General features: G+C 38.4%; 1 protein-coding gene across 4 annotated transcripts in view; it reads right to left on the bottom strand.

The window, feature by feature from the left end:
• Window positions 1-23,145, bottom strand: part of TNK2 (tyrosine kinase non receptor 2) — a 127,244-nt gene that overhangs the window by 9,781 nt on the left and 94,318 nt on the right. For 3 of the 4 annotated variants that reach the window (XM_075202343.1, XM_075202341.1, XM_075202340.1), the window contains 8 exons: window positions 21,525-21,677; window positions 18,977-19,254; window positions 16,459-16,585; window positions 14,555-14,701; window positions 14,255-14,349; window positions 4,807-5,001; window positions 3,067-3,158; window positions 1,171-1,215 (listed from right to left, as the gene is read on the bottom strand). In XM_075202343.1, the coding sequence (XP_075058444.1) occupies window positions 1,171-1,215; window positions 3,067-3,158; window positions 4,807-5,001; window positions 14,255-14,349; window positions 14,555-14,701; window positions 16,459-16,585; window positions 18,977-19,254; window positions 21,525-21,677 (1,132 nt within the window). The remainder of the gene's footprint in view (window positions 1-1,170; window positions 1,216-3,066; window positions 3,159-4,806; window positions 5,002-14,254; window positions 14,350-14,554; window positions 14,702-16,458; window positions 16,586-18,976; window positions 19,255-21,524; window positions 21,678-23,145) is intronic. The other variant, XM_075202342.1, reaches the window with a different exon arrangement.

The following is a 23,145-nucleotide window of genomic DNA, read 5'->3' as shown; positions in this document are numbered from 1 at the left end:
AATAAAATAATAAAAAATCTTTTTAGATAAAAATGAAAAAATGTTGCTTAGGCTGTTGCATGTTTTGGGTACAGCAATTCACATGAGAAGCAGAAACTGGCACATGCCATATAAGTGTACTTCATCACTTTAAAAAAGACATGTCACATTAACATGGGTTGTGTTGGTGTGATTTTTAGTTTCTCCATAAACAAACACAGGTTTTTATCGTAATTTTACTCCACTGGCCTTGATTCCTTTCTACAAGATGAGGCCAACAGCCAACCCAAAAAGCCTGTTCATCAAGGGAGAAAAGCTCTAGGCTGCAGAAACACTAATAAAAAATACTGCGAGTCTACTGATAGATCACCATGGTTTTAAATCACAATGTAACATTTAATATACTTTCATACCCATCATTCTGCAAAAGCTTTTTGTACTACACAGCTTTTAAACTCCTTTGTTGATTGTCTTGTGAAAAAAAATGACAGGTCATTGTGAGATTTACATCATGCAAAATGATTCCTGCACGATCCAGTGTCAAACGTTGTCTATATTTTGGACTCTTAACTAATTTACCAAAAGGTCTAAATTATTGACACAGCACTACATGCAACTGAATGGCAGCTCATGCAGGAGAAAATGGTGATACAAATGCATTCTCTCTTCAGGACAATGTCAAAAGATGCATTATATGAGCACTGTGACACATTTTAGCCATGCTGTACTGCAAACGTGTTACATATGTGATAAATAGTATTGTCGAATTGATCCTTTTACAAAAACAAAAAGCTATGAAGAAAGTGAGGGCCCATAAAAAGCCTCATACAACATTTGAGCGAATTTGACAAGGTACAAAGTAACAAGAGAACCAGGGATTTTTTAGGATAAAAGTATCAAAGCCATGAGCGGTAATATAGATGGACAAAAATAGAAAAATAAAATTCACTTGTTACCAAGGTAACACAAATTAAATAAATCAACAAGATTCTATTTTTACATTTTTATTTTTAAATAAAAGGTTACACTCAAGTGATAGCAATCTACAAATTCCACTGCACTCGTGTTAGGTCAAATGTCAGTACAGAGTTATTCCATAGACAGCACACTCTGTACCTTGAGAGAGAGGAACTACGAGAGTACAGAGCGGGCAGGAGCAGGGTACACGGAGGAGGAAGCGATGAAACTTACTCTTAACCAGGGCAGCTGGTTGAGGAGGGCGAGGCGGAGGCTCCCCTGGGAGAAGAAATGCCACGAAGCATTGAAAAAAGTGATTCAGAATGGACATAAATTAGCAAATTAAAAAATTATTTAGGAGAGAAGGGATATGTGAGAAATGAAGTTATTAGAGTGGAAAGTCAGAGAACAAAATAATTTTAAAAAAATAGTGCATTACAGTACAAAAAAAGAACAAATCTAAGGAGAATCGTAAGAATGGGAGGAAATGGGAAGCAGATATTATGTTAGAGAGATGCACATACAAGCGAGAAAGATGTAAGATTCATTTTACAGTTATGAAAGCACATGGGCACCACCTGAAGAAACAGGACCAAGATCCCCATATACTGTTCAATAAACACACACTAATATATGTATGTATATATATATATATATATATATATATATATATATACACACACACACGCACATATAATATATATATATATATATATATATATATATATATATATATATATATATATATATATATATATATATATACACATACATATATACATACACAGGCGATAAGAAATATATTGGTTATGAACATTAAATTCTCTGACTTATTCTTATGCTACAGGAGAGTAGAATTGTAGCAGATCATTTTTCCTATCCTACATCCTAACCCTCATTATTTTCTGTGATACACATAAAAAATTATTTATGATGTTGCAGATTACTTCAAGTTGGAGATGGGGTATCAATCCATGTGTCTACTAAATGTTATACAGTAAATAGTGTTAATATGTTGCCAGTGTTAAAATATCTCAGGACTGCCTGTAGCAGAGGCAAATTAATTTGTACTCTGCAGAAAGCATTCAATATCGAATATGTAAAGCTAAGTCAATGTAGTGGAAAAACATGTTATTGTTTGCTCTACAAGTGATACAACAATACAGAAACATAAATAAGTCACATATAACATTTCATTTTACACCGTTCTTTAAGGTTTTATACATTTTTCTAATTTGTTATTTCCCCCTGGAAATTGAGTGGTTCATCCTGCATCCCAGGCTGAAAACTGAGACAGTGCGACTCAGTGTAGGAGGGTAGGGATATGTGAGCAAAAAGAAACTGCAGCTTCTGTTTGGTCCTTGTAAATTTGGCGAAGCCCCAGGGAAAACAGCTGTGTGAAGCAGCCCACGGGGCTCCAGTGGGCAATCACTAAATTAGTAAAATGTATATATTATGTGGTAATGCAGTTTTAAATATTATAATAGTTTTTCTGCTATTTATATTTTAAATATCATGTCATATTTAATTTAAGTCTCTTTGGTTAAATATAGTTGTAAATAGCCCAAGAACAAAAAAAAAAATAAGTGCACTTGGATTTAAGTGCAATACATAGAAATGTATTAGGGATAAAATGCCTGTCTGAAAAAACATTCTGCAGATTTACAGAGAGAGAATGTTGTAGCTGATGTAAAATTTAAGTACTTTTGCAAAGTGAAAAAGGCTGTATGTCCAACAAAGAACGATCCTAAAAATTCAACATCTTCCATGCTTCATCTCATTCCAATAATTTTGGATCATAAAAAGGAAATCTTATTGCTGCACTCTTCCACAAAAGTATTGCTGCACTCTTCTGCACAACTCCTTCTCTCAGTCTGTGCAAACGTCTGATCCTCCTCAAATGTTGCCACCTTACTTTGCGCTTTTTGAATGCACATTTCTGTAAACTGAGGAGCACAATGGAACTAAACCTGACTTTGCTCTGTACATTGGCTGTTTTGTGTTTCAAGAATGACCTCAGATGTTTTCCTTCAATTTTTAGAATCTATATTGGGCATGTACTGTGAATATTCTTGGGATAATCAAATAACACATTCATAAGGATGTAATGACTGGTTACAAGCTACTTACTTTTTGCCCTTCCTGGAAGCTGAGTTGGTCTAGGAGTTCCTTGATCAAGTCCTAGAATATCAGGTGGATCCATGGGATTTCCCAAGTACAGCCTGTAGGGGGAAGCAGAGTACAGAAGTGTGTAATTCCTTAGGCAACATGTTGCAGCTCAACACAAGGAGGCAAAATAGGCAAAACTGGAAGGATGAAAATTAATCTAGTGCTGATTTATTAATGTGGCACAAAATGTTCTGTCCATGTAAGTGATTATCATGATGGCCAAATGGTTGTTGCATAAGCTTGAAGAGCCTTAAACATTACTGACTTCATAATCCGCTAGCTGTATTGTTACTCTCAGCATGGAGACCTTTGCTTCACAATATTATGAAACACTGTAAATGTCTCTGCAGCAGTCACAAAAAATGATTTCCAGGCCATGTCCCTCTACAGCTCTACAAACCTGCACACTGCCAATTGAAATGCTGAAAAAGGAGATTTTACACAGGATGAAGGCATATTACACAGAGCTGTACAGAGAATATGCAATCAGTCACATCTGTCAATGCCCCATTTGATCTTATAGCCTAAATTCCCTACCACAAACACTGGGATCTATTTTTATTAGAAGCCAGTAAACCCATTAGTATGTTTTTGACCTGTGGAAGAACTTTGTATCTTGTGCGAAATGTGTTTTTGAGTCCTGACTTGCAAACTGCATTGATTCCACACAACAGCTGTGGAGACTAGTCATGACTTGGCTCACTGTGAGTGTGAACAAATGTATGCGCTGACCAGTAAAAGTAGGCTCAATGCTGCATATGTAGGTGTGCTGTTCAGTGCAAGTATTGTTCTTTATAAATGACCCTGAATGCTTGTGGTGACACAGCCCACATGTATATGCATCATATAGAGAAAGACTGTACTATTAAAGCTAAATATGCAAAATACATTATTTTTAAAACACTTGTATGGTTATTCCTTAGACAATTGCTTTCATTGTCTAACTTACACCAGGCTGCAATGGGTTACTGCACATACGAACCTTTGAGCAATGATAGTACATAACCCACTTTGCCTCTCCTATCTTTTTCCAATAATTTTGAGCATGCTGTTTAATATTATTTAATAGTCCCATTGCAATAAAACATAATATTGGTTATTGTTTCATTAAGTGCAGTTTCCAGGATGCCTGCCTACTCTCTGCTACACGGATACACCTTGTCTGCCTGGAGACACAGACAAATATGAAGAGGCACATTGTGTAAACGTCACGTCAAAGTCCAAATTCCCGTTGTTTTACAACCACAGTTTATATTTTCACACTTTTCAGATCTTCTATGATACCACTTTCTATTCAACTGCTGGAAGTGCACCCAGAAATGTCCTTCTCTGAAGTGCAACATGGTCCAATAATCACCCTTTCCAAGTCCATACATCCCTCAGCACAGCAGGGAAAGACACTAGTATTGCGCCTTCTCTAGCCTTTTATTTTATAGCTGATGCTCATTCACATTAATGAAAGCAATAACATCAGTGACTCCTAGAAGACAACCCCATACAACATAAGCTCAACAGATATAGCTTAATGTAATTATTAGATGATTAATGTTGTTACTAATTTGGTGCTACATAAAAAGGTTCAATATATCATATTATTGTATAGAGATAGAAGAAGCAGATCACAAATCACAATGCTGGCAGGTAACGTTGTGACTTTCAGGATGTTCAGATACATTCAGCAATTGAAATATTTTTTCTTACTCATCAATCCTGTCAGGGAAACCCCAGCAGTGGGCAGGCACAGTATCTCCATGGCCTGTATGGATGAAGCTGTTCTTTAGAGGCCGACTAATATCATGAGCGGACAGACCGGCTACAGATGTCACTGTGTTTCGTGGAAACTGACCAACGTTCAAGGTTCGTTTGTTCTGACCTCTCCACCAGTAATTCTCGGCCCTGTGGGACAGATAAATGTCATAAGACAACAGACAGAACTGAACAGGCTTAATTCTGCAAACGTAATATCAGAGTATGGGCCTGGAGGACGGGAATAACAAAACCAATTTGAAAATAAAAATGGAATAGATTTACCCCCCCCCCCATTTAAAAGCTGTTTTAAATTCTTTAACTCACCATCAAAATTTAGTAATCACATCTACCAGCAGCTGCATTTATCATCAGCAATACAGGTTTATACTACTGCAATGATTACGTGTTTAGTCTGTATGATTAACTCTTAGCTCAATTAACACGTGGGTACATGCAGAGTAAGGAGTGAGTCAGACCTTCTTCCTGTCATCCCCGGAGAGCACAATACCTAAAACTTTAATCTGTCACAAACACTCCTTCCTGCCTCCTCTGAAATTCCTTCCGCCTTGTAGCAATTACTAAAGATGAAAACGTCAGGAGTTGAGGGGGCAACGGGCAAGATATGACAGGTATCCTCCAACAACTAGGAACTAAAAAGACTCTGATTCGTGTGACAGTTCTCTACACACCTTGTCTGACACAATGACATGCATTTCTATCACTCTAAATAAACCGGTATGCTCTGATACATAATATGTGCTAATATTGTTATTTAAAGCGACAGATATATGTAAAAAGACTAAGCCTGTCATTTTACTTTCTGAATGATGTCAAAAATGTCACCAAACAAGTGTCTGGAGAGCACAAGTTACAGAGGAATAAGCTTGAGAGAGAAGAGAAGTGAGAAACGTGAAGTCATATTTAACAAAAATAAAGTCAATATATATAGTCAATATAGTCAAAATACCCTTGGAGATTCCCCAACAACTCATTTATCATTGTGAAAACTTGAGCTACAAGTCCTCACCTGATGGCGCAACACTAGTGAACACTGTAAGTTAGAAATAATGTTAAACAAAACAGTCAGACTATTTAAAAACATGCAATAAACCACTAACACTACCCTATTACTTTGATTTTTCTCTAAACCTTACAATTACCTTATTTTTTATATCTTTAAAGTTCAGTCTGGTGGATTATGCTGTGCTTTGTAAATAAAATAACAAATGATCAAGAATAGCCCTATACTAAGTCCCTGAACACCCTGCGTTTGTCCTTAACACATTCACATATAAAATGCAAAAGGTTTTGAAGTTTGTGACACCTGAACAGAAATCTTTTCACAGACAGTATGTCCACATTACAGTTTATCATTAACACCTTCCCCAGCTCCTTTTTGGGAAAAAATGTCTAAGTTTAGCAAACTGCTGTTTGTAGGTTACTTACGAAGCCCCAGAGAACGAAGTCCAATCTCTGTGCTGTGTTCCGGCAGGACTTCTGTCCTTGTTGCTCTTACACCTCTTTCCCTTTCCCCCCTCCACTTGTAACCCATCCCTTCTCTGAAGATCAGCTCACCTGCCCCCGCTGTGCGGCTGCCAGCAGGAATGGGAGCAGTGTGTGGGTGTGTAAGAGTGTATCTAAGCTGCAGCACGCCATTGGTACACAGGCAGGGTCAAAGGAAATGAGTGCATTTAAGTTCGTTGTTTTGCATTTAACCCATTCTTTGGCAGAGAGACTGCTTTGTCAGAAAAACATTACATTGCACAGAGAGAAATACCAGCTGTTATTAAGAGCAACAAGTCTGCCACACAGTTGGGATGGGGTCTAAAAGATAAGTACTGCCAGCACAACTACTGCTTATAGTGTAACTATAATGTATTGTGAAGGTTTAGGATTAATCATACCTTTTTAAAATGTTACCTCAAAAGAAGCTACCGTCTTAAGGACACAACATACCCTGTATTTTAGCTCTGATTCTGTTACAACATCCAGGCTTACTACACTTGCTGCTAAAACATCACTTTGCTATGGTCTCAGGCATTAACTTTTGAACTACAACTCTCAACATGGTTTTACTATTTTCTTAATATCCTGATTACAAGAAATGCAGTGTGAATCCTTAATTTCGATTGACAAAGCCAAGTCATGAGTGAGATGTGGCAAAACAGTGACTATCAATAACATGGAAAGCTGGAATGGTTTGCACTGAAAGACTTCATAATGTTATAACTTCAATAACAATATGTATGCGACAGCAATGCTCTCTTTTCTGAGAAAAGCTTTATTTTTCTCAATTGTGACAGCTAGCAATGAAGTCAGAAGGGCACAAAACTTCTTAATAAGAGAGCTGTAGAAAATGGAGTACTAATGCCAAAGACTAAGAACAACAATCAACATTCACTTTATAAAAAGTATGACAGCTCTATCAGACAGAATGCACTGTGAGCTACATTCTATGTCCTCTGTATCACTGCAACTAATATGCACCAGTATCGGTAAATATTTAGCTGACAGGAACATACTGAAAACATAACTACATGCAGCTATCAACAATGTTACAAAGATGACAGTGGAGGGGTTAAATCATCTGCACATACTCCTTTCCAGCCTGGTGTGAGTTATCAGTCTACTCTGACTGTCCCTGACGCTGGGGCACAATTATGAGGTGTGGTTGTGATGGGCGCTCCTCTGTGACTCACTTTCAGCTCTACACCCAGACCTGATAACCTACCCACATGGTGAGTCAGTCAGTGACACACTCACGGTGTAACCCCTGATTTGCCAATGCATATGCACAGTGACAAGTTATCATATTCACACCAAACTTGTGTATATTAGGAGTGACCCTGAGTATGGAATTATATACTCAGCATAATATACATTGACTTAATCTACTTCTACAGGGAACTGAAGTAGCTTTTGTGAATTAAATAGATTTACTGTTGTCTAAAAACACTGTTGTGTAAGTTACAATACATCTTGCCTTAACAAATCTTATTTAGGTGGTACAACACATTGGCACCTTTCCATGTTGGCTCACCAATTGGGAATTGCAGAAGACGCTATTTTTTAAATTTTGTCATCAGTAGATAATACTTTTCCTCTTCACTGCTGTACATGCGTGATACATTTTTATTGCTTAGATGTTCTACCTCTGTACTCAATCTTTATGTGCTGATGGTTTCTTAGCAAGCAGTACAGTGTATCACTATACTTACTCTACTCTGTATGGGTATATGAACACTAGGGTTCACTGATATGTTTATTGCTTTAAACTAACCACATAAATAGTTACACATTTTTTGCCCATTTAATCATTACATGTCTGAGTTTGAATAAATGATATTTTGTATACTTTTATGTGTTATATTGTTATTGAGTGCTTCTGCTGTATTTAAATAATCTAATTTCTCTTTCATCCATGGTGGGGGACACTGCTACCTTTGGGTAGACGAGGGGTCATACAGAAGTATGCACGTAGTTTGAAATATTGAAGATTGTCAACTTGAAGCTCCTCCCCCTTCTATACCCCCTGTACCAACAAACACTTCAGGGTTTTTTTAGTGCCTTAGGATTCAGCTATATAATTTTTTGTGATGCATCTGCAGTAAAAAGATTTGTTTATTTTCTTTATTTTTATTTTCATAAATCTTTTTAGCGGTGTTCTGGAAGAACACCACTAACACAGAGCGGGTAAGGCTTCTCTAAGGTAACTCTTCCGTTGCCTCTACTCTTAATATTAAGTTCCCGGTGGTGCCACCTGGTTAGCTGTTATGGGACGGAGTGTGATCTATATACAGCATTGCGTTATTGTAAAAATAAATAAATATATGTGTATATATATATATATATATATATATATATATATATATATATATATATATATATATCTTGATCAGCCACAACATTAAGACCACTGGGAAGTAAAGTGATTAACATTGATTATCGCTTCACAATGGCGCCTGTCGATGGGTGGGATATATTAGCAACTGAACAGTTCTTGAAGATGATGAAGTGGAAGCAGAAAAAACGGGCAAGCATACGGATCTGAGCGACTTTGACAAGGCCTAAATTGATGGCTAGACAAATGGATCAGAGCATCACCAAAATAGAAAGTCTTGTGGGTTAGTACATAACAAGTTGGTCCAAGGAAGGACAACCCGTGAACCGGTTACAGGGTCATAGGCGCCCAAGAATCACTGATGCGCATGGCCAGTCTGTCTGGTCCAATTCCACAGAAGAGCTACTGCAGCACAAACTGCTGAAAAAGTTAATACTGGCTATGATAGAAAGGTGTCAGAACACACAGTTCATCGCAGCTTACTGCATATGTGGCTGTATAGTCGCAGACCGGTCAGAGTGCCCTTGCTGACCCCTGTCCACCGCGAAAGCACCAACAATGGGTACGTGAGAACATGAAGCAATGGAAGAAGGTGGCCCGGTCTAATGAATCACATTTTCTTTTACATCATGTAGATGGCTGGGTGCATATGTGTCGCTCACTGTTTATTTGTCTGTAAATCCACTTACTCTCATAGATTGTGTTCTACAGCTACTCTCCTTTTTGTCTACATGTCATCATGTTTGAGAAGGGGACAAGTTCCAGGTCTAAACCTGCCAGGGGAAAACATTTATTCACTTCACATGCTTCAAATACCAGGCTAAATTACCAAATAGATATTTGGAGCCAGATGCCCAATATGCGATTCCATGCACGTCTGGGAATTACGCAGCTGATGTTTCAGGGTCGCTAGCTGTAACCACTGATGAATTGACTCAACTTACTGCACGCCCACTATAGGTATATAACTAAATCACGTCTCCTTCTTCATCAAGGCCATTTATTATTGATCCTCCTTCTCATGAGGGTGTTTTTCAGTGTCTTTCTGAAGTAGGAGTTCAGGAGCCACCTTGGGCAAAGGTCTAGAGAAATTTGTTCAGAGATTAGCACAAGTTTCATCATGACTAGAGAGATTAATGAGGTCTACTTCAGTTTAGAGACAGGGGTCTACCCACATTCAATACTTTGGGGACTCTGAATTTTCCAATCAGGAGGAATGAGAGATTCCAGTAGAGTCAGACTTTCTGGAAGTCATGAAGATGACACTTATAGAAGATAATTGTTTAAGGACTGACGACTTAGTACTTGTTTTTCGTTAAATCCTTAATATTCATGACTCTGAGGAACCTGAGGTTCCGAATGTATCCCTGCTTAAAATAAACATAGTTACTTCTTCCGCTTCTTTTCAATTACCTGAGAGTTTGTTAGAAGCCTGGCAGAAACCTGACAGCAAAGTTCAAGAACCTCACAGTTGACACTGTTAAATGGGGAAATTCAGTGTTTGTGGATGCTCCCATTGCATGCCTTTCTAAATCCACGTCTATTCCTATTCCCAATGCTGCTTCATTAAAAGATAATATGGGTAGGAAGTGTCAGCTGATGAATCAAAACTCATTTTTGTTACAGCAAGGACATCTCTCATACCTATTTTTGCGGTGGGCTGGGATAACAAGGCGATTGAAAAATGGGCTCAACAGATTGGCTAAGGTTTGTAATCTGGTAGGCCCAGATCAGAATTGTACCCTTCGGTGAAGCATCAGAATATTTGGGAGATGCAGTTCTTGATACCGGTGTTGGTCAGTCTAGAATTTCAGTCATGGGAGACTGATGTGGAGTCTAAAAGGACTGTGGTAGGTTTACCTTTTAAAAGGACTGTGGTAGGTTTACCTTTTAAAAGGGCTGTGGTTCAGAATTGGATAGAATTATTTCTCTATCCACAGGGAGTAAAGGCTTTTATCTTCCAGTAAATTCTCTTAAACCTAATCCACATATATTCAGTTAATAATGTTATTTTAAGAAACACGAGAGGATCTTCGGATAGGGGCCATTGGACTTGTCTTTTCATCTAATCATAAATCTAAAATCACTAAATGTTCATCTAAAGGTCGAAAGGTTCAAGATGTAATCTTTACATTCCACCATAAATGGCATGGAGCAAAGCATTTTGTCTCATCTATGGATATAAAAAGACATTAAGACATTACCTGTTAAGGTATCAAGGGGTGAATGCGGTACCGTACCAACTTGACCTTTTGATAAAGACAAGATTACCTTGTCTTCTCTTGAATCGTCTAAGCATAACTGTACAGATGCAATCACATAATTGGGTGATAAATTATCACGAATGCAGCCTTGTGCGGAGCCAGCACGTGATTTTTCTGGGTGTCCTATTTAACAAAATGATGTCAAAGGGTATTTCTACCAGAAGGGAAGATCATTGCAATCCATAATGAGGTGAAATCGATTTTGAGGAGCAAAAAAGTATCAGTTCTGGAGAGCATGAAGCTAATGGGAAAAATGGTAGCTTCTTTTGATGCTGTACAATTCACGCATCTTCATTAAAGTAAATCAAATCCTCATCTGGGAAACTACATCTTCAAAATTTTACCACAAATCCGTTTGTCCCTCTTTTGCTAGAGAATGGAGAATATCAGCAGGGGCCACCCATTCTCCTTAAGTAATTGGACTGTAGTGACCTCAGATGCAACCTTTTGTGGTGAGGAGCAGTGATTCAGAATCTCCGCTTGCAGAGACTTTGGTCCCAGGAGAAGTCAAAGCTCTCCATAAATGTTCATGAACAAAGAGTGTTATTCAATATCCTGATTCACGCTCAATCCGTATTAGAGGGAAACCGATTGCTTACAATCAGTCAAAGCTACAGCTGTAGTCATATATAAACCATGAAGGAGAAACCAAGAGTTCTTTAGAAATGAGGGAAACAATCAGTATATGAGCAAGACAGAACATCATGTTCAAGCCATCTCAGCAGTAGTTATTCCAGTTGTGGAAATTATGAGGTCGACTTTTGAGTTGACATGCCATCGATCCAGAGGAGTAGTCCCTCTACAAAGTCTTCAACCAGAGAGTGGACAAATAAGGCCAGCTGAAGACAGATATCACTTCTCTAGGAAAACTAATAAGCTCCTTTGGATTTCAGTATCATTTCTATGCGGATGATAACAAATTATCTATCTTCTCCTGATTTCTCACCATCTTTGTTGTCTCGCGTTACTGACTGTCGTTCTGCCATTTCATCTTGGATGGGCTCTTGCCAACTCAAACTCAATCTTTCAAAAACAGAATAATATTCCCACCCAAAAATAGAAGCTAACTGCTTGACATTTCTATTTCTGTTGACAACATGATCATAAATACCACCCCACAAGCTCGCTGCCTAGGTGTAATCCTTGACTTACAACTATCCTTTGTTCCCTACATCAACTCTATATTTACATCATGCTGGATACATATAAAAAACATTTCCAGAATACGCACATATCTCACACAAGACACTGCAAAAACTATAATTCATGCACTCATCATCTCCCGCATCGACTATTGTAATTCCCTCCTTACTGGTCTTTCCAAAATCAGACTGGAGCCCGTACAATCTATTTTTCACACAGCGGCTAGATTGATTTTCCTTGCAAATCGTTTTACATCTGCTGAGCCACTCTGTCAGTCTCTACATTGGTTGCCTGTCTTTCAACAAATCCAATATAAAATTATTCTACTAACATACAAGGCCATCAACAAAATTGCACCAACATACATCTCCTCACTTGTCTCAAAATATCTCCCAACCGGACACCTCCATTCAAGACTTCCCTCTAGTCTTCAAACGTTCTCTGAAAACCCACCTCTTTAGACAAGCTTATAGTATTCCTCTACCACCCTCTTAATCTCCCTAGTATACCCTATTATCAGACAACAACCCACTGACCAAAATAGTTGTGTGACTGAGCTTACAGCCCACTAAATAGTTTGTAACCTTTGCATTCTAGCTGGACAAATATTCAATATGATGTAGCACTTACCCTTGTATATAAAACCATTGTCCCATAGATTGTAAGCTTGCGAGATGGGCCTTCTTACCTCTAGGTATGTATGTATTACCCAGTATTGTTTTATTACTGTTTGTTCCCAATTGTAAAGCGCTATGGAATCTGCTGGGGCTATATAAATAAATGTTGATGATGATGATGATGATATCATGGCATTATGGCTGAATCACAAGATGGACAAATATTGTGTGAGGCCCAGTGATCCCAAAACATTTGTGGTGGATGCTATGACAGTCACGCTAAAGTTTCAACTGATTTATATCTTTCACCCAGCCATGCTACCTTGCATCGTAAAAAGGATCAGGAGAGAAGGGGTTCTTAAGATCCTGGTAGCCCAATATTAGTTTAGAAAATCTTGGTTTGCAGATATTTTAAGCATGGTGGAATCCTTCTCTAAGAAAAGCTCTGTTAAATCATGGCCCATTTTAGAATCAAGATTTATCTCGGCTTGCTTTAGCGGCATAGTTGCTGAGGTTATGATACGGAGAGCAAAGGGGTTATCTGAGCAAATTTTCAAGACCAACATTAAAGCCAGTCTCTTCAAAGAAATACAATAGGGCATGGAAGGCTTACGTTTCATGGCGTGAAAAGAAAGAAGCGCACACTTCATCTTTTGGCATGGGGCATTGGTCATGCAGTTGTGTTGGAAAGCAACCTGGGGGTAAATGTATGAATCTCCGGATTTTTCATCTCCGGCGTGTTCAGCCTCTTCAGCGCTTAAATTTAAAGCGGCGCTGCATTGTAAAGGGAAGTTTCCCTTTACAATGCAGCGCCGCTTTAAATTTAAGCGCTGAAGAGGCTGAACACGCCGGAGATGAAGAATCCGGAGATTCATACATTTACCCCATGTCTTATGTCCACACATTTTCTAAATTTTACAGATTCAATGTTTTTGGTTACAAAAGCTCTGGAAAAAGGTCTTGCGCACAGCATAAGCTGAACGTACCATCCCCTGGTTGCAGCTTTGGAACGTCCCCAAGTTAGCAGTGATCACCTGCGGTTCAATGAGAAACATAGTATTTTGTACTTATATTGAATCCATTTCTCTGATTCCATCTGAGGGACATTGCGTTCCCATCCCATTTGTTTATCCTCTGAATTAATGTTGTGTATGGCTTTTGAGTTAGAATGGTTGTTTGTTTTATTATTTTGAGCTATCCAATGGGCTTTGTTGTCATTGGTACAAGGGGTATATAAGGGTGGGGGCCTTCAAATTGACAGTTTTCTAATATTTCAAACTCAGTGCCTACTCCTGCATGAGCCCTCCTAAGGTAGCAGTGTCCCCAAGGTGGATTCAGAGAAAGGGATCTAACGTAAGTACAAAATTCTCTTATCCCGCCAAACATTTTTTTTTTTGTGGCGTTCTTGTGAATCCTCTTCACTATGGTAATGATCTTATAATGTTGTTCAGTACATGTTCTTAAGTATGGCAAATACAATATATCTTGCTATGGTAATGAAATTATTAAGTTCCCAGATGGGAGGGAACTGGTACCTGCCCTCGATGACAGTTATGACATCATTCATCTGGATGAGCAGTTTGTCAGGCTCCTCGAAATCTTGCAGTGCTCGCATATCTGTTGGCTGAGCCTGGGAAGCAAAGGATAATAACACTGTAAGTGACGGTATAAGACATGGCGCAATCCCATGCCCAATCAACTGAAGTCTCTTCACTGCTGTGTTGGAATCATGCACAAGCATTCACATATTACACAATCACAGTAATATGTGATGTAAATAGAGTACATTTAGCTAGTGAAACTGAACACGTTTTGTCTCTGTACCAGTGCCTTACCTCCACCAGGAAGTCTCTCAGTGCTACAAATGTTGGCCTATCTTCAGGTTTGTGAGCCCAACACTGCAGCATAACATTATAAATGTCTTGTGGGCTATCTTCAGGACGTGCCAGTCGCTCACTTTCTTTATCAATCTTATGAAGAATCTGCAAAACAACAAGTACACTCAGTGCAAAACTGAGAGCCCAGACTATTAACAACTGAAACAAAAATTGGAGATAAACTAATAAGCGCTTTAATCTTTGTATTAAGTTTCAGTGAAGTTTTTTTAAAACAGAAATCCACAGAATACGCTTCTAATAAGCAGGCATGATTTGTTTCATGTGATCTCTGCAGTTCTCCTTTTCTCTATATTTTTGTTTCTAAAAAAGAGAGTATAAACACATATGACACAAACTGTATTAATCTAAATTGAACAGGAGTTATTCACTGGATTTATAGTTAAAGTGGTCCCCTCACCAACACATAAATCAGGAATATGAAAATAAACTGAGTAAACAAGTTTTACATTTGCAATTGAAAACATGTATTTTTAATCAGGATAGTTTTATTTTTTTAACCATGAAAGCTATGTACAATTAGGTATTCTGTAAACTCCCATAGCAACCAATAATTTTCTAGAATGTACTGGATAATGATAGCTAGAATCTGTTTGGTTACTATGGGCAAAACCTTAGCAGAGTAAAAACGGTAGCAGGAATAGGCGCTGATGTTATGCACAAAGCTGCCCAATATCTACAGGAAAAGCCACCAACTTCCCAAATGAGCAATGTACACAATAAAATGTCACTGAGTGAATCAAGAACAAACACGATACCTCACAATGGATACATATGTCCAGGAGGAATACTGAAACAAAGCTGTAGAAATACATACATAGAGTAGTATAGCAACAATAACAGTGACATAGCAAATAAATTCTATGGTATCACATGGAAATATACCCTTATTCCAATTGTGTAGCATCTTAATGGCCTTATAAAAATGATGAACCATGTGAAGGGGTCCCCTTAGGGAGTCTGCTTACAAGATTCCTTGTGGGATAAAGCGCATCAAATCATGAATGCATACTGCTGGCTCCCGGAACACTAGTTCCTGTTTTAGTTGGTTTAGTTGGCGTTATTCATTTAATAAATGGTATTATGCTATGCCGGTTTTATATTTTCATTTCACATGTGATGAGCGTTGGAGATTTCCAGGAGCCAGCAGTATGCATTCATGATTTGATGCACTTTATCCCACGAGGAATCTTGTAAGCAGACTCCCTAAGGGGACCCCTTCACGTGGTTCATCATTTTTAGAAGGCCATTAAGATATTACACACTTGGAAGAAGGGTCTATTTCCATGTGATACCATAGAATTTATTTGCTGTTGCAATACTACTCTATGTTTGTATTTCTACAGCTTTGTTTCAGTATTCCTCCTGGAGATATGTATCCACTGTGAGGTATCGTGTTTGTTCGTGATTCACTCAGTGCCATAAGGTATACACATTTTATTGTGTATTGGCAAAACCTTCACTTTTCCTTTTTAGAAGGAGGTTTTAATACCTCTACCCCCAGAGGTTTATGATACTCACCCCCTTCTCACAATCTTTAGTAGTTTGCATTACTAACAAATACTAAAAATAATTTTAATTTACAAAATCAGAAACAGTTGCCATTTTTGGATACCTCTTATCAGTGAGAGATAAGTCAAAATAATTATTATTTAATCAACTGTGTGCAATAAAGAAAAATAAACACCATGTGATTTTTGTTTAATGTTTTATCATAGTGATCTGAACATTTTAAGATAACGGGTGCACTATAAGGATCCCACAAACCAGGAGAATGCTGACAACTTTTTTCTTCAAACCAGAACTTGCCGTTCATCATTCAGCAGATTTACTTATTGCCTCACCTGGCTTCCATTGAGTCCAACCCACGGCTCTTGTCCGTAAGTGAACATCTCCCACAACGTCACTCCGAACATCCATGTGTCACTTGCATGTGAGAATGTACGAGTCTTTAGGCTCTCTGGTGCACACCTGATAAATAAAGGTATAGTAATAACAATAGCAGAAAGCGTAGGACTGAGCATAAAGTCTGAGAAGGACACAGGGGAGGAAGCACACAGCAGCAACAAAACAGCTTTGGTCCAACCATGCACCTCAAGTGCACCTAGATTTACGCATAAGTTTACAGAGCAAGATGGCGGTGGTTGTGGAGAAGCAGTATTCTGCACAGGCTGCAGGAAGGAGTTGGGTGTAGTGAAAACTTGTAAACAATGGAGTAAGTGCACTGATGTGCCTTGTTTTGAAGAGGAGTGCAGAAACAACATGTCCTTTTGTGAAGCGAGATTATTATGAGAAAAAGTGGTGGAAAGGACAGATTCTAGGGTTCCCTCTGTATGGCCGCTTACACTCTGTTTTGCACAAGTTCAGAGCTGGTGGTCTTCAGGTCATATTCTCTATTTTTAATGGAACCCATTTTGCGCTTCCATGTTGCACTTAAGCAGAGATGCGCACTCTAAGCAGTATAATCAAAAAGTTCAACGCAAAATTGCAATATGTAATCAATACAGCACCAAAGTCACCACACTATCGAGAATAAGTCATAGTCATACATGATGGTACACTGAGCAGTATTTAAGATTACATTTTTTTTAATACACATTTTTTTTTTCAATACAATTTATTGTATTGAAAGGGATGGTACTAAAGTGGTTGGAGGTTGGACTTATTGTGACATTTAAAGTTTTGCACAGTGCACACACGTAGGTGCACTTCTTCATAAATGACCTCCTTAAAAGGAAAACGTAGAAATAATACTTTACAAAACTTTCCTAAACTCCTCGGAGGGGCTCCTCTCCCCCCTTCTAGGTCTCCCTTTGAATCTCAATGTCTCTCCTCACCTTTGGGTAGGGGCATGATCTCCTCTATCTACAGCTTAATTCTCAATGCACTTTTACCTCCGGGAGGTAGGCATGAGAGGGAGTGGGAGAGAGATGTGGGCCCCCCCCCCCAGAGGAGGATTATTGGGAAATCATAAGGGATCAGGTCGCCACTAGCTCTATTTCCACTTTGGTGAAGGAGAACGCATATAAAGTATACTATAGGTGGTACTACACACCTGACAAACTCACTAAAATGTTCCCCTCTAGTTCTTCCTTATGCTGGCAGGGTTGTGGCCAGATGGGTTCTTTCTTACATATCTGGTGGTCCTGCCCTAAAATATCCTCCTTTTGGGACCGAGTTAGGGCCCTCCTCTCCTCCCTCCTTCCATGCCCTGTCCGGAAAGACCCATGGTCTTTTCTTCTCTGTTACCCTCTGATTGAGGATGATAGACAGTCTGCAAAATTAGCTTCCCATGTCCTGGCAGCTGCGCGTTGCCTAGTGGCTAAGTCATGGAAACAAGTTGAACCCCCCCTATGGCGGCCCTGCGATCCTATATCTGGTTTATCGCCCGGATGGAACAGATTACATACCACCTACGTGATAAGGATGATAAATTCCACCAGATTTGGGCTCCTTGGCTTTACTTATAACCCCATCCCTCTTGTACCAACTCCTCCCTCCTATGTTCATAGGTGACCTGACTCTTGATTCTCAATGCTGTTTCCCTTTCCAGAGAATTTAATTTATAATCTCCTCTGAAGCTTTTATTGCCCCTCTTTTATTTATTTGTTTCTCTTCTTAGGAAGGGAAAAATAAGAGTAAGGAATTGTATGGAAAGCGGGAAGAGTGTTCTCTTTTTCTCTCAGTCTCGGTGGTGACCAGTGTCCTCCCTCCCCCTCCCCCCCCCCCCACATTATATTGTAATAAAATGTTATAGCTTCTTGAGTTTTCTGGGTAACAATTGTATACTTGCCTGTCTGTTTATTGACAAACTCTGGCTATTTTGTATATTTGCTACTCAAATATTCTCAGTTTCAATGATATATGCCCATGACATGTACTGTTCTTTGTTTTTTGCCCTGCAAATTTACTAATTGTTGATTCTTTTGTGCTCTTGATTGCTATTTTTCAAAATAAATAGTTAAAAAAAAAAAAAAAAAAAAAAACTTTCCTAAACTTATTAACCTAATTGAATTATTTGTGATAAAGAAATCATATATGTGACATTGGACCTGGTAGCAAACACCAAGGTGTACAAAGAGTATAAAACACAAACCGAAATGTCTTACAAACACTTCTAATAACTGTCCATTTTTCCTTAGAATAAAACCATACTCCAGGTTAAGGCTTATTTTATACAATTGTGTGCACAGATGTACTATAACTCAATGCAGTCATTAGCTTTCATTGTCTCAACTGCAGTGTAAAAATGACAGCTACAACTCAACTGATTTGTAAAGGTTACATTGTACTGCACCAATTAACTTTCTTCATTTCTACAAAATTCATGGGCCCTTCTGTTATTTTCAGTTACACACTCACCAAGCAAAGGGCACCTTACGATGCTCCTGCATGACATAGTGATCATCATTTTTGGGTAGTGCCCTCATGAGGCCAAAGTCTCCAATCTTCACCAAGTCATTTGATGAAAGCAAAATGTTCCTGGCTGCAAGGTCCCGATGGATGAAACGTTTGGATTCCAGGTAGGCCATTCCATTCGCAATCTGTATAGCGTAGTGACAAAGTGTGGAGATGAGGAAGTGACACAGGTTTTTACGTAAGCGGTCCAGGAGAGAGCCCAATGGAGCAAGTTCGGTGACCTGAAAAACAGGTGAACATAAATTGCATGCAATTTTCAAATAAAACTATGATTGCAAGTGAGAACTGCTCTTATTTTATAGCCACACTGCCAGGGGCACAACCTGCTGGGATTTCCTGCTGAGCTGTGAGTTAGCTCACAGTTGAACAAACATAGAAGCAGCGCTCAGTACTTTCATCCATACAGTAAGCTTTTGCTAAGTATATTAGTAACACACACCTTTTCTGCTTATAGTAGAAGTGGCGGCTAGAGAAGATCCTCCATCTGATCACATTATAATTATGATGCATCTTAAAGTTTCTTGACAAAGACCCAAGACGCCAGGGTCGAAACAAGCGGTCTAAGGTCAGCTTGCCCACCCTGCTGGATAACAGGATTAATCGGCAGCATACAGCCCAGGACTTTTATTATCTTGAGGCTGACTTCTCCATTTTATTGCGGTAGGAGTGTACTTGCTACCTCTTAACAGAGGATTAATTTTTATAGTGTTTTTTTCTGTCCGAAGTTCTTTGCTTTTTTTGTGTGCTAGAATAAAAGACTGTTTTTAAAGTATCACACCAAATCCTGTTATGTTTTGTTTTTTTATGTGCAACTATATTTCAACAATAGGAGATCATAAAGAGAAATCTGATAAGGCGATACCATCACAGCTGAGGACGCTCCATTACTTTTGTGTGCACAGATTGAGGGTTACTGAGTAAGTGGGTGAAGGGGCGAGAGCCCTGCTGTTTGCTATTGGCCTTTAAGAAATCCTTTACATGGTGTGTAAATTTATTTGTAGCGCACGCATGGAGTAGTCACTCTGCCATTTCAATAAGGGCATTTGGTATTAAGTTTTTTTTTAATCTCTTCTTGGTTACACCATTGTTTGTTTCTTTCTGTTTCTCTTTTACATGCCAATGAAAATAATTGTTGCGGACTTACAATTCTATTCTCATGATGAACTTTGATGCTACACTCAAACAAGACCAGTGACTTTACCTATGTGATTTGCATTCTGCTCTATTTTATGTTTCCCTGGATATTATTTTAGTTTGTTTTATGGATTTATGGTGTGCGCCTGTGATATACATACTTTATTGTTTTAGTTTATTTAAGGTTTAGTGGTACCAATTTGTATAATACGGCAGCAATCCATAGAGAGCGCTAAGAGGAAGTCATACCTATCATTTTTAGATCTTAAAGATTCTGATAGGTTGGGATCAATGGTGTCATACTTCAGAGAACAATAAACAACTAAAGACTTGTACTCATGGGAACTTATACATCTGTCTGAGGTATGTCGCCCTGTACTGTGATCACCATAAAGTGAGCATAGTTTAATCGGAACTCAAAAGACCCCTGGATAGACCAATTACAGAACAAATTGAAATGCAGGGTCTGTCAAGCATCAAGTGAGTAAAGACAATGAGTTTCTCATAATGTTCAATAGATTACTATTTTGATGTCTGATAAAATGCTTAATGTTCACCCTCTGTCGAAGGTGTAGGCAAATGTGAGTAACATCATTTCAAGTTGAACCTTGAAGGAGAACTCATTCCACGGCAACATTTTCAGGATCTCCTACAATATCTAAATTAAGGTGCAAACTTTGTTGGGTTCACAATTACAGATGGTTACAATCTATTCATTATAAGAAAATAAGCCTGTTTTAAAATTATGTATAGCATGATATAATAGACAATACAGTCACATTCTATATAGCAATGATAGGGAGGGGTATATAGACAAAACTGACTTGGCCAACACGTAATACATACTGACTGGCCTTAAGAATGACAAAAGAAGTCCACGACAGTGTGGTAATAATTCACAAGCAGTAGTAATAACGGCAGCCTGTTTTGATGTAATTTAAAATGGCGACTGGTATATCAGTATTTTTAAAGCGGCAATGCCGGGTCCCTAACCCTAACCCTAGCCCTAACCCTATTCCTAAACCTAACCCTATTCCTAACACTAACCCTAAGTGTAACACTTAGCTGTGATGAGAAGCGGCATTGCCGCTTTCAAAATACTGATATAGTGGTCGCCATTTTTAAATGACGTCAAAACAGGCTGCCGTTATAACTGCTGCTCGTGATTTAATACCACAGTGTCGGGAACTTCTTTTGTCATTCTTAAGGTAAGTCAGCAATTATTAGGTGTCGGGTAAGTCAGTTTTGTGTATTTTTGTTTGTGGTAGTCACTGTTGGTGTTATCAGCACCGTTAAAGTGACTACCACCACAGTGATAAGTCATATAACACACTAGGACAATTTTAGCTTATCATACCATCTTCATTGGATGTGTAAGGACCACTCCATATAGTCTGATGAGATTGACATGATCGAGGGAGTGCATTGCATTGACCTCTCTAATAAAATCATCCAGGGCATCAGGTTGTGTAAGGACATCCGTTTTTAAGCATTTCACTGCAACATTAAACTTGGGAGAAAGATAGAAAGATTTACAAGAGTGCAATATTTGAAGTAGATTATCTCAGAAAAATACTTAGACTTATACTTATATACCATTTACATCAATGATTAACAACAGGTTTGTCAGGGCACATTTTTGTACCATACGACAAGCTGGATTCTTGGGCTAGTAGGGAAAATCTGTTAAAATAAGATGATATGCAACGGAAAATCAATTTTAATTGTAAATTTAACTGACTGACTTCGTATGCTTAATGCACTTTCAATTTAAAATATAATTTTGCTTATTCATATTGATTTGTTACAGCAGGTTAATATTCATGTATGTCATGCTAAAACTGTGTGCTATCTGTATGAGTAGGTGTACCAGAACACCCAAAAGATTGATTTAGCCTATAATCATAATCAGTAAATTATAGTGTTAGTAATGTGCAACATCATTAATTATAATTATGAATCATGTGGATGGTGCTCTACATATCACCTGACTGCTGTGTAAACCTCTTGTAGAGACTAAGTAGACAACACATTTTTATTTTATACTTCTGCAGTTCCCCCAGCTCTGTGGTTTGCCTCTGAGGAATAAGGGATGTGAAGTGCTCTGACTTTGGGATATGTAGAGCCCCATCCATGTGAATCCATGTAGTAGATTACCACACCTGTCTGATGGTGTGTGAGTAAATTCCCTGCCTTTGCGTTGGTGAAATTCTATTACCCAGGTGCAGTGGAATTGATATCTTGGACTTTCATTCAAACCACTGTAAATGTATATAAAGGGTTGGACAAATCCTCACAGTCGGATAGTAGCAGGAGCTAACAGTTTATGCCTTCTGGAAGCAAATACTCTTGGTCTCAGTGAGTGCAGATGTTCCTTGACTACAAAAATGACAAGATGGCTACCAGATTTGTGCTGAAACTTTCCATAATTTTCTACACTCTACCTATATAGTTTATTTTTGTTTGTATTACATGCAGCTAAGTCTGAACTGAACTTCTTAGTGGATCCTTGCAAACAGGGCTGTAACTAGGACTGTGCGATAGGGGAGACCGCCCAGGATGCAATGCTGAAAGGGGACGCAGTTTATGAATATTTTAGGTTTTGGTTAAAATTGAGGGCTAGGGGGGCGGCATCTTTGTTTCTCACCCCAGGCGCTAAGATTTGAAGTTACGTCTCTGCTTGCGAAGTGTAAAGGCTGTTCCATTCAAATTAAATAATGGTGAAAAAAAGAAAAATGTTTTAAGTTTCATCTTTTCAGCAAATGTATCTACTATTTTACTCAATTTCCTTTAAGTGAATGATTTTCCCACAAGACCCTGGTGAATAGCATTGTTGTCTACTTTGAGCATTTATTATGTGTATCTTTTAGCAAATTGTGGAATCGGACACTGCAATAAAATCACAATGAACCACCACAATTTTCAGTAAGGATATTTGAATGTAAAGTTAGAAAAAATGACAATCTTAAATATAATTA

The sequence above is a fragment of the Mixophyes fleayi genome, chromosome 3 (genome assembly GCF_038048845.1).
Source record: "Mixophyes fleayi isolate aMixFle1 chromosome 3, aMixFle1.hap1, whole genome shotgun sequence".
In the NCBI taxonomy this organism is placed as follows: Eukaryota; Metazoa; Chordata; class Amphibia; order Anura; family Limnodynastidae; genus Mixophyes; species Mixophyes fleayi.
The sequence above is the reverse complement of the archived record's forward strand: the minus strand, read 5'-3'. Positions and strand labels throughout refer to the sequence as shown.